The sequence below is a fragment of the Lepisosteus oculatus genome, chromosome 5, assembly GCF_040954835.1.
Source record: "Lepisosteus oculatus isolate fLepOcu1 chromosome 5, fLepOcu1.hap2, whole genome shotgun sequence".
NCBI lineage: Eukaryota > Metazoa > Chordata > Actinopteri > Semionotiformes > Lepisosteidae > Lepisosteus > Lepisosteus oculatus.
This window is the reverse complement of record NC_090700.1, coordinates 33,123,908-33,136,450: the sequence shown is the minus strand read 5'-3', so window position 1 is coordinate 33,136,450 and position 12,543 is coordinate 33,123,908. Positions and strand designations below refer to the sequence as shown.

The window sequence follows — 12,543 nt, the reverse complement described above, 5'->3', positions numbered from 1 at the left end:
TTCAAAACCTCGCAAAATAGTGGCAGGTGTGTAGAAGCATAAGGGACCTACGCTGAAAAATAGTATTAACAGTGTGCAATGTGTTGTTCCGATTACATCACCAGCCTTTTGTGAAAGAATCTATGTTTTTTCATGAAAGGTAGTGGGCCACACATAGTGTCCATATGACACCACTGAAATAAAGGGGGCAGAACTAGTTACAGTATGTAATAGTTTAACTATTACAGCTAAGCCTCTTATCCCTACAAGTTGTCTAATTATTACTAATCTTAAGTTCTTTTGAGAAGATGCCTGGGATTTTTAGGTGACACATCTAGTTTATATCATGTAGCATTCTAAATTAGGCTGTAACTATTCAAAATATATGACATTTGTTAATTAAAAATGCAGTAAATGAGTAATGGAACCAGTAGCTGTTTTAATGCTGGTAATGCTTCATTTTTTATATATCAGAAAATATACATATATTATTTGCAAACAAAACACAAAAACAAAAAAGCTGTCCCTAATTTCACAAAATTCCCCTCATACAATCTCACCATCGATACAGGGGCAGCCTGAAGCAGAGGAGATACATTAACTCTCAGGAATATGGGTAATCTTCGTCTTTTTTTACTGCAGTTGTTGTAGAGACAGCAGAGACAGTTTGACTGGCTTGCACTCTCCAGGCTTCAATTGCAGAATATAATACCCTGAAAAATGCCTCCAAACCTGTCATTTTACAACACATTGGAGTTACCACAGCATAATAGCTACTGTACATAACACAATGTTTCTGCAGTTTATATACATTACTTGTTTACCTGTATTTGTGCTAAAGCTGTATTTCATGAGTCTGAGTCATGAGGGCCATATTTGGTAATATTCTAGCTTCTCTGACCTGACTCCTGACTGTTTCTGGCCAATGTTTTGACATTCTGGAAACACATTAATACTGTACATCCAGTTTCAAATTAAGGATGGACAATAATCAGTTCTAACAGAAGCCTCGTACAATACAACCTGGACAGTGCCAGTAGAAGCATAAAACTCCTCAAACTAACATCAAAACCCAAGCAAAATATGAGAATATTCTTAAACTATTGTTTTTAATATCGTTAGAACTGTTTGATATAATGATTATGTACAGTATGTGATTATGTTATGTATCATGAACCTGTTTTCCTCTTTACTGCTCTTTACAATCTAATTGCATGGATCAACAGAATTGCAGTCTGTGCAGTCAAGAAATCTACACTTGTTATGACTATGTGTATTTATGACTGTGTATAAGTGTGTATTCTGAGCACAAGAGGGCAGCCTTTAACTGCAGCAAAAACAACTGCAGTTAACATAAGGGCTTCAATCAATCAGTACCTTGTCTTTCTCATTTTTAGTTTTCTATGTGTTAAAAAGTCTTAAACCTTGAAAATTATTGTTTCCTATGTTTTTTATACTTCATTCATCTGCTGCTCCATTCAACTTATGACTCTGACCAAGATGCAACTACACAAATTATTAACACTTTGTTTTGGACTTTGCTGTGCACACCACTTATAGTAGAATTTTTTTAAGTTACTTAACATCAATATGCATTACATTACTTGAATTCTTTGTACAGCTGGCTGTCATTGGGAGAATTTAAATCTATACTTTTTTCACACAGGGCTTTGTGTGTCTTGAATATGAACAATCCGGCCATGTTTCTGAGATTTCCTGTGATTCTTCAAGAAGATGTCTACATCATACCCTGAGATCTATTTGTTCCTACCAACCAAATTACCCTTTTCTCCTTATTGTCATGTATGTTAATTATTACTCCTATGATTATAATGGATATACAGTAGGCATGAAAACTATAATTATATTACTTTTTAGATAACACGTTAAATCCATCTTCAGTTTTTATGCACATCTGCATTTTATATCTGCTAAATCTGCATTTAAAAACATGTTCAAATATGGAATTTTGTCCAAAATATGGAGTTATATAATTTTCTTGAGCACTACAGTACAATATGTACAGTATATAAAAATCAAATAGACTGATATAACAATGTTTAAAGGTTTGCATGCCTTTGATAGTTTACTATCATCAAAAGAATTGGTTAATACAATATAATTTGATTGATTGAGCTTTTTCACAGCTCTTGATTCTTATTAACATGAGCAAGATTCAGCTGTAGCTGAATATTCATGTAGCACAAATTATTTCTTTATTGATATTTCTTGCAGATTGTCTAAGACTACAGTCCAGGACTGCAAATACGGGAATCAGACTGCCCTCTTTATGGGACCAGTAGTTCTCTTATCTGTCCCTTATTTTGAAAGAGCATGTCAGACCTGTCCATTGGGTTCTCTTCTGAGGGCAGGCAGTAGATACTGTATCTAGGAGCTTGTTGTGCTAGCAGAATTAAAGTTCTGTTGAAACAAGCACATTCAATTGCCTTTGGGAATTTTTATTCTCTTACATACTGACACGTACGCTCCGGGAATTCAGAAGCACATTGTCACATGGCATAAAAGAGCTGCCCTACTTTTTTCCACACAGCTTTGAAAAAAGAAAATAATTCCATGCTCCTTTATCCTTTGTTTCTGCCTTGAATACCACCTCCTTTGATGCCTTTGTCAAACTAACACAGTCCTTTTTTTAATTGTGAAATCTAATTAAAAATAATAGGCTTCTCCTCCTGCATATTCCTGATTCTAGCCTCATGACAATACTAAAAAGAAAAGGAACTAATTATGCTCTAGACAGATACATCCCAACTAAATCTGCAGGAAATTCCAGGCTTTTAACAAACGTCCAAGAAATACACAAAAATGTTGCCCAGGAAATACGGTTCAATAACTAAGTAAGGCTGAATAGTGTGTTCTCTATTACTGCTTTTCTAATACAAAGTCTATTAGCAGGGATTTATCAATAGAGTGAATGATGACCCCCAAAAATGATTGCTTTTACTGTGTGAATACCCTACTAACAGCCAAACAATAGTGCTGTTATAGTCTTAGGTTTATTAGACCATACTTAATTACTTAAGATCTTTAATTCATATATTCAACAACCTTAATTTCCCATGCAATAATTTTGATAGTGATTTAATTGTTTAGCACCCATAAAAACAAAATAGAACTTACGTATAGCTAAGTTGTATTTTGTTAATTGCTGTTTTACATAAATATTAAAATGCTATATTTATTATTAAGATGTAGCATCTGATAATAAAATATCATATATTTTTTTCATTTTAAATAGAGACAAAATGCTCCATGTTTAGCTGGGAAGTATATAAAATGCTGCCATCTTAAAAACATCTATACAGCCCTTTCCCAAGGGAATTTGTCTAAGAATATACTGTATACAGTATATTTAGCATCAAAATAACTAATAATTTAGGAATGCAACAAATTCAAAAAGGTGTAATTAAAAAAATGACTAAATCTATTTTTATTGTACTGACATTGGATTGAATAGATAAGGCAAATTCCTTATCCTAATTAACACTTGTCATAAACATATTGCATTTGATAAGCAGCCGGTCTGCTGTGAAAGTCACAGTTTAGAAAGGATGTGCAGCGACTGTGAGAACCAATACAAGCTGAACATCTGTGATATGCTTTGCATCAGGCTACAGATACTACATTGTGGAATATTGTCTTTTTTCTCTCTTAGAGCCTGGACAAGCATAGGTCTATATTTACTGGTCTCTGAGTCCATAATGCCACATGTCATCCTAGCTCATCCAACAAATGTTCAGTGAAGCTCAAGTCCAGCAAACAGGATATCTATAGAATACCTGCCACAGTCTGATCTCACAAGAAAGTTTGATTACGTGAGCAGTATGAGGATGTAAAATGTTATAACATAATTAGCCCTCAGGAAAGGCAGCAAGTGAGGGCCCCTGACTTCATCACTGTAGTGCAAGGCGTCAATCACTGGAGGTGGAGATTTGAAGCAGCTAGACACACCTGCCTAGACTATCATACTGTACATGGACATCTTTATTGACTGGGCTGTCAATGAAGAAGTCCATGCAACAGTTAGAGTATCATTCTGCATGTCTCTACCATACAGGCTTATGTCCTTCAGGGTGGTCTATACTAGTGCCTGGCAAAGAGGTGCTCACCCAGTTGTGTGTTACCACAGCAAGTCCTTTTTCCAGTCATGTAACAACATAGCTCAAACTTGAATTGAAGATGTCTGGACTATAGGGTTCAGTGTGTGCAACTGTTAAGCTCAGTGATTGAGCCTCTTAGGACATTTTCTCCAAGTATTCTTACAATGTTTCCATAATCCCTTTTATTAAGAGCATGTGTAAAGCATGTCAGTGTGTTTCAGACCTAAATCTGCAGACTTTGATCAGCAAAGTAAGCTTGCAAATAAGTATTTCAAAACCAAGACAGACTGTAGCATGTTTTAGGCATGTACAAGCAGCTGAAGTGAAATAACAAAGTTACAGTAAGCCAGTAAGCTGTCAGCAGAGTGAAGATCAAACTTTGGAAAGCTTCAAGCTTAGAGCAGGATAAATAAACAGTCTGAAACAAAGAGAAAGTTTTAACAAGTATCCTGGTTCCCGAAAAATGTTAAATACTTGCCCTAACAAAGATGAAGCTAGGAGCATAGTGCTTTTAGACCATTTTTATGATTATTATTGATTGCCGGCCTACCCCAGTACAAACACACTGACAGCCTCTTGATGCTCAGGGGTCAAAATTAGAACAGATTGCTCACAATCTTGATAAAAAATAGTGACTTAAACAAAAGCATTACATAGCTACTGTACATTGCATCATAGAGATTTAAGTATGAACTCTAAGTATTATTTTTCATTATTGCAATAATAGTTCATTTGTTTTGTTTTAGCATGCTCTGGGGCATGATCTCAGGGTATTCTTCCAGCCTCTCCCATCTTTCCCCACATAAACCTCCTTTTTCGACTTTGAATTATTTTCATTACAGCATTTTGCATTGCTTTTCATCACCTTAGATGGAAGTGACCTTACAGGGTACTTTTAGTTGCAAGTGCAGCTCAAGATATTTTGTGCCTCACTTTCCTGATCTTTTTCTTCTCTGCTCCATTGAATTTTGGGGAAGTAGATGGGAGGAGGTGGCAGGTGAAGAAAGAGGGACTAGGTACCATGTGAAAACACAAGGACTCTTTTCCATGGTTACCGCTACAAATGTGTTTTCTAGACTTTTCTTCTCCTTTTACTCTTTAAACAATCACACATTGTTCTTTTGAAAAATAATAAAGATAAACTAAGGCACATGATTCTAATTAGGAAGGAGGGATTAGAAGTATTTTTTTTAATTTAATATTTAAGTATTTTGAAGAATATGTATAGCCAGAGTTCTCAATTGTATACAGACTTACTACTGTGTGTTTGCATACTGTATTTATGTTTACAGTAGTTCTCAGGAAGGACGTTCATGTTTGTTTTACCCTGATAACTGCACATGGATTTTCAGGTGAGAACACTCTTTGACAACATGTTGCAGTGTGTTACGAATCACTGGTGCCCATCCTTCTCCTTTCAAAGAATCCTGATTAAACCTAACCACCATAAAGGCCCTATTAACCTTTTTCACTTAACTGTGTAAAATGAAACATTTCAATTCATACCTCTGCTGGAAGGGTGTTGTGTTATGCCTTATATTAGAAGGAATCTAAGGAATGAGTGAAACAAGTGGTAGCTGTCTAAATTGCGCAAATAAGTGTCCCTTTTTTCTCCTTTAAATACCAGGTTCATACCTTAAAGCTATCATAACCAGGTTTAAGAGAAAGCTCTATACTCTAAACCTTATAAAATCTCAATGTGTCATGTCTTTCATTTTTAAACATACTGCATCTTTAACATTTGATATTTTCTAAGTTCTTTTGAGATGTGCTGTAGAAATACCTTGGAAAACATGTTACTATTAATTAGTTGAAGATTTTTTTTACACATTTCTCAATGTCAGAAGTCAAATTTGTACCATACTATGCACATTTGACCACATTGGAACAAGTAAAAGTTAATTCCATGCCAAATCAAAGAAAGGAGAAACACTATGTTTCGGTTGCTGAGCCTATTTCAGGTGTGAGAGAGAGAGTCTAAGATGGAGATAAGTTCCAATACAGGTGAGTAAAGGGCAGAGCAGGCGAGAAATACTGTAGCAAGCACAGGCAGACAGGCAGAGGGATCAGGGATCAGGGATAGAGGTGTGAAAAGCTAAAATCTGAAAATGAAAATGGAGAGGATTTTAAAAAAGAAACCAGTCAGTTGTTGAGAGAAGGAGGGAATATGATCCATATTTCAGGATATTATTGGTCTCTGTTTTAGTTGATTTTCTTGAATAGGAATCCTGAAATCCCTGTAAAAGGATTTTTAAAAAGAAAGGTCAGTATAATCTTGGCCAGGAGAGGTGAAATGGAGAACTATCGGCTTAGAGCCTTCTTCACTGCTCTAACAAGTTCCCTGACATGGTAAGCAAATCTTAAAATATGGATTTCTGGTGTCTTTCACAAGTCACCTTGGAGCTCAATGTTCTGGTCTGCACATCAAGGGAAGTGTGGATCATGTATTTATCCTAATATGTTCCCTATCTAATGGTAAGTTAAATGAACCATGAAATCATTTTTACTTGTAATAATAATTGTATTTTGCTTATGAGCAAAACTAATGCTACAGGCAGATTCAAAGATTCAATGACAGGATCTTCTTGTCAAAGCAGAAATGAGCACACCTGTCAGATATTCACCATATACTGTATGAATAGCCTGACCACAGCTGACATACCAAATAAAACACTCGCAGACGTTGTCTCATCGTTGAAATATGTGCAGGACAGGTTGACATAAAACACTTTCTCTGTTCTAATCCGCTGCTTGTCACATAAAAACACTTGGTGAAACATTTGCCTTTCTGCTTTTAGGTTGTTTCTGTCTTCTCTCTGTTCTTTTAATCATTTATTTTATTAAATTATATAATTAACTCTTTATCAGTTGTGCCCATTTTTAACCTTGATAATAAATTGAGCATTTCCTGGTATGTTATAACTCTTGATCAAACCAGATGGAGGAACAATAATACAAAAGAGCCCAACTTTTTGAGACCTGAAGATGCCAGTACGAGTAAGCCTAGCGAAAGTGTTGAAAAGAGCTCACCAAGACCAGACTGAGCAGTACTGTATGTGATCTGATATCTCCCCACATACTGTACCTCCTGCTCATCCTGCACACAACACAGAATGTGCAGATCTCATATCGGTCTTATCAGTTTCCTTCATGTTCATGGAAGACAATTATCCTTGTTGACAAGAGATGAGCGGGGTATAATAGACTAGCTTGTTTCATTTCTTGTTCTCACAGTCCTTGCTACCTTCTGTGCATGACAATATCATGAAGAATGGTAACATATGTGTGGTTCAGAATGTGTGTTTGCGAAATGGTATATGCAATCGTGATGTGTGTTTGTGCAAACAGCACGCAGGGCTGATGATAGTTCATGTGCAAACAGCATGCAAGGCTGATGACGCAACAAGATCAAGAGAGGCTAAATGTACTGTCAGAAGTGCTACAACTTAAAAAAAAACCTCTTATGAACCATCTGTGAACTACACACCAGCACATCACCGAGCGATGAAAACTGCCAGGAAGCATTGGTGAAAAATCCAGTTCTGGTTAACTGTGCATAATTACCCAGTGACAGGATCATCACATTGGGTAGGACCACCATTACGACTGCTTCTGTATTGTAGTAACTGTGGTTTCCATTACATTCAGGCAACCTATAAAGGCACACAGACTCTTCTAAAGTCATCAGTCATGGTAAAGCAAATCTGTTTAATTCCTTTTGTTGGCTGAATATCAAAGAATTACCCTTCTGACAAACTGTCAAGGGCTCTGCGGCTGTTTGAGGAAAGACAGGGGCACGGTAGGCATGTATAGAAGTGTTTAATAAATAACAACAACAACAGCAACAAAAAGCTCCTTTCTGTTCGTTTTGGTAATTTTTTGTTTTTTTGACCATATAAACTATAAATATAACATGCAGTCCTCATAACTTAAAACAACTTAACATAATAATTTACAGAGTGAGGTAGGGCAGGGAGTGGAAGAGGGAGCAGCTGAGGGCGGAGAGGGGGTTGGAGGGTCAGTTTGTTGGAGTTAAGGTTGTTGTCGCTGTTTGGGTGGGGTGAGAGAAGGCAGGGGGAGGCCTCAGTGGGAGTAGGCAGTCAAGTCAGGGTCAGTGTCTCCAGGACTTCCGGCTGAGCACGCACACGCAGGCTGTGTTGATGCGGATGTACCGCCAGGCCACCAGTTTCTTGTCCACAGTCAGTGCCCTCACAAAGGTGTGGGTGTTGGTGCAGTAGGAGTTCCAGCGGCGGCTGTCGATACCTAGGCAGCCTGAGGAACCTGAGTCATTGCCAGCACAAGTGGTCTCGAAAAAGTACTGCTTCTTAACCACATTGTTGATATTGAACTCTGCTAACACACTCACTTCCTGCCCCTTGATATCCGTGGCTTTTGTCTTGTTGCCCACCCAAGTGCTAATACTCTTGCACACTGAGTACTCCCCACGACGCAGGGCCTGACTGTCAGGATTAGCACGCCGTCTGACCCTTGACCCAGGTCCCTCGAGTGTCCCATGCACCCCATTGGCCTCGACGTCCTCTTCTCCCACTTCTTCATCTGGTGGCAGGTAACTGAAAAGCACCCTGGATGATCGGTAATGGCGTTTGCTGAAGAGTTTAGGGTCCACTGTGGTGATAGAGTCTGGGATGTTGGGGTTGCGGTGCTGGCTGGAGGAGAAGGCGCTCGGCTCCTGTTGCATCTCTGATTGCTTGGCATTGTGCTGAGTTGTATCCCCGGCATGGGCATCCCCTCCCATGTTCGCCACAGCCTGGACGCTGATCAGAAAAAGCAGGACCAGCGTCGACGACCTCATGGGCACCCGTCCTGCCAACACAGGCAAGAAGATCATTTAGGTGTTTCATACATTACAGATGGTTGTGAATGGCATGGCACTAGCAAATAGGTTTCAAAAGAAAATATGGCAAAGGACATCACGTGATAAGCTCTGTTAAAAGGAAAATGATCACATTGGAAAAGGAAAGTCATGTAATTTTTACTTACAGTATTAATATTAATAATCCTGTAAACACTAGCTTTTTTACTGCTTACTTTTGCAGTGTGTAATTGTTTTAAAGAAGAGAAATCTGTTTTGAGGCCCTGACTCTCCATGGTTCTTAAAAGTTTCTCAAAAAGAGTAGGGGTTTTACCCTAGTCTCCTTGCCAAAATTTCCAAATGGCTTTTACCAATCATGGCCTCCTAATAATCCCCATCTATGAAGTAGCTTCATTAGTCTGTTCTCCTCCCCACTGATAACTAATAATTATCCTCTAATGGCCATACCACTGAACTAATGCATTCAGTATGGATCGGTTGCTATCATTTCATATCATATTCATATCAGATTATTGACTAAACTTTCAAGCTCTCATATTATGTCTAAGTCTGTTACTTTGATGTGAAACATTGTAAATGATATTTTAGGGGTAATACCATGTTACTGAGGAGGTTCATCAGTTAAATAACCTTTAATACTACAGATTTGAGAGTCGACATCTACAGTGTTGAAGTTTTCAACAGAAAATGTCACTCTGTAGGATTAAGGCTGATAATTACAGAAATCCTAGACTCATCTCTATTGTTTCCCCCTGTGAGAAACACACTCTTGTGTGAGGCAGTGCATTGTAAGAGATAGAGCTGTCGATCAAAAGCATAAATTAAATGGCTACTCAAAGTCAGATCAGTAGTACTATGAAATGTATTGAAATCACGCAGAAAGGACACATACAAATGTGGCAATTTATTTTAGGAAAATGAGGATAAAGGTGGAGGTTATTTTCAGACCCCACACTGTGGTCAAAACAAGTTTCTAGTTAGTGACTTTATGAAAGTCACTAATGTAGGTAAAACTACCCTGGGAGTAAGAGCCTGAAGCAATGAAATGTAGCCTGGAAGATTTGTTAATCCCCTATCTAGGGGAACATGAAGAAACTTGCTGATTTGGGCTAGCTTGCTAGCTAGCAATGGCAGTTCACACATAAGACACATCCCTTAAATACCATATTTACATCTTCTGGCTGCCTAAGTGCAATGGCGTTCCGGTCATGTGGCCATAAATTAATGCAAGAAAAAAAAAGAAGTAATTTGGCAATGGTTTGCACTGGGACACAAAATGAACGTTTACAGTATGGAATGTTCATGCTGAAGCACAAACAAAAAAAGTTCTAATGACAATAATTTGTTCATCTGTATGGAATGAGGATATTTTTCACAGTTTCTTAATGCCAACGCATTGGCGGCAACATTTGTTGATATATTGTATGTTATGTCTCCATGGTAGAGTTTCCTGTATTTTAAATAAAACTAATTTAACGAATATGTTTGTCAGGTGTGTTTATGTTGAAAATATGCAATGCATTAATTAGACCATGGTTTGAGTGCTGCATAGAGTTCTAGTCACCACTTTACAAAAGACAACTGGGAAAAGTCCAAAAAACACCAATAAGACCCATTCTAGAGTTAAAGGAGGTACAGTATAAGGTAAAATGAGTTATAAAAAGAGGCAGAAAGAATTTAATCATTGTAGTGTCAGTACAAGCAATCTGAGAAGGAGTCTAATGTAGATCTTCAAATACTTTAAAAATGAATAAAGCAGTTCCCAGACTGAGCAAAATATGGGGATATAAGTGGAAACGTCTGAAAAGCAGATTCACACCAATATTAAAAAATTCTTTTTTACATAGAAAGGCATTTATGTGTGGAATGCACAACCGTAGATGTAGAAGAAGGCCGAGACGCTGGGAATTTTCAAGTCTAGGCTTGATACTGTGATGGTTATGTGGGAAAATGACAAGCTGATGGGCTGACGGGCTTGTTCTCATCATCATCCTTTCCTAATCTCTTACATTCTACTGAGGCTGCCAACATGCACCCTAAAACAATCCCATGGGACCAATGAAGGAACACATGCCCTTGAGCTATTCCCCTGCTTGTACCATAATCCTATTGAGAACACAGCTGCTGCAGTGAAGTGTAAGAGGAGGCAAAATCAACCACTCAGACAAATATATCCTACACATCAGCCCCTTCATCCACTTTTAGGATAACTTACAGTACATATCTTTGCATGGATCATTGTATTATCCAACCTGTGCTATTAATTGTTTTTGGAACATGTAAAGGTTCATTCCATGAAAGGAAATGATAAAGATAAAGGAAAGAAACAAAAGACACTTGACCAATATCTTGAACTTCAACAAAAAACTTGAACTTTATTGAATTGCAATATGGATTGCATTTGAATCTGAGATTCTATGAACTCACTATTTTAACAGCTGTTCTGATGTCTTAGAGAGTCTCAGCTGAGCACAGGCTGGAGGTTTTTTTTAATACAATGCAATTAAACAACATATACTGTGGGCTCTCTCTTCATTTTTAATCCCAGTCTCCCCAGTAATTGCAGTACAGGCAGGTACAGGCATCATTGCCTGATCGTGGCTTTAAAATATGTAATTGTAAAATATGGATGTTTTGAAAGAAAACACACAAGTCATCATTGCACATACAAATGTCTAATTTAAAGCCAATTGTTTTATTTCTTCTTGTACTTTGCTATGCTGGGTCAATTTTTATAATAGAATGGACATGTACTTGGCGTTGGTAACATTAAAATCCAGTTCTTTATAAAATGTCATTTTTGTAACAAAAGATAGCACTAAAAAGTAAAATAATATTTTTATTGACAAAGCATATGCCAGTGAAGCCTTTGGCAAAAAGGTGTCATGTAACAAGGCTTGTTAGCTTAAGTGAGCAGATTAAAGACAATCAAAAAAAGATTAAAAACAATCAAGAAAGTAACAAGGTCTTCTGTAATTACCCCGTTCTCATTTTAAATGCAAAATAAATGGTATTTAAATGCTATTTAATTTTATTTGTGTAATTTAGATAAAAAGCAAACACCATTGTATTCTTTATGTACAAATAAGGTTGTGTTCGTATATAAAGCTTTAAATGTCACCTTCTGTGTCTAATATTCTTTTACTTTTAGTGAATATAAGAGATATTTTCAGCCCTTTATTTAACCAGATTTGTCCCCTGGTCACATGTATTGCATTATTGTTGCAGAGAAAACAAAGCAATGAAAGAAAAACTGGAACAAACTATAAAGTATATAGAATGCCAGAAAGTAATATTTCTTGTGTGTTTTCTAGCTGAAAACACTCTTCACATATACTGTACAAAGAATTTATGCTTTCACCGCAGTCTGCAGTTCACTAGGGTCACTTGAACAAGAAGAGCGAGTGAAATGAAGTTGAAGGCTTCTACAAAAGCGAAAGTGTTTCTGTTGAAAGTCCTTATGTTTTTACATACAGTGCCTTGGAAAAGTATTCAGGCCCTTGCCCAATTCTTTCTCATTTTACTGAATTATAAACCCTACATTGAAATTTAGTTATCTGTGATATTTTTATTTCTAAGCACTGAAATTCAAAATTAATTATTTTAATTTGA

The 12,543-nt window shown here is 37.1% G+C and overlaps 1 protein-coding gene across 2 annotated transcripts in view; it reads right to left on the bottom strand.

The window, feature by feature from the left end:
* Positions 1-7,899: 7,899 nt before the first annotated feature.
* ngfb (nerve growth factor b (beta polypeptide)) overlaps positions 7,900-12,543 on the bottom strand; it is a 40,797-nt gene continuing 36,153 nt past the window's right edge. For both annotated transcript variants that reach the window (XM_015342140.2, XM_015342141.2), the window contains one exon: positions 7,900-8,921. In XM_015342140.2, coding sequence (XP_015197626.1) covers positions 8,209-8,910 — 702 coding nt within the window. In that variant the 5' untranslated portion in view covers positions 8,911-8,921 and the 3' untranslated portion in view covers positions 7,900-8,208. The remainder of the gene's footprint in view (positions 8,922-12,543) is intronic.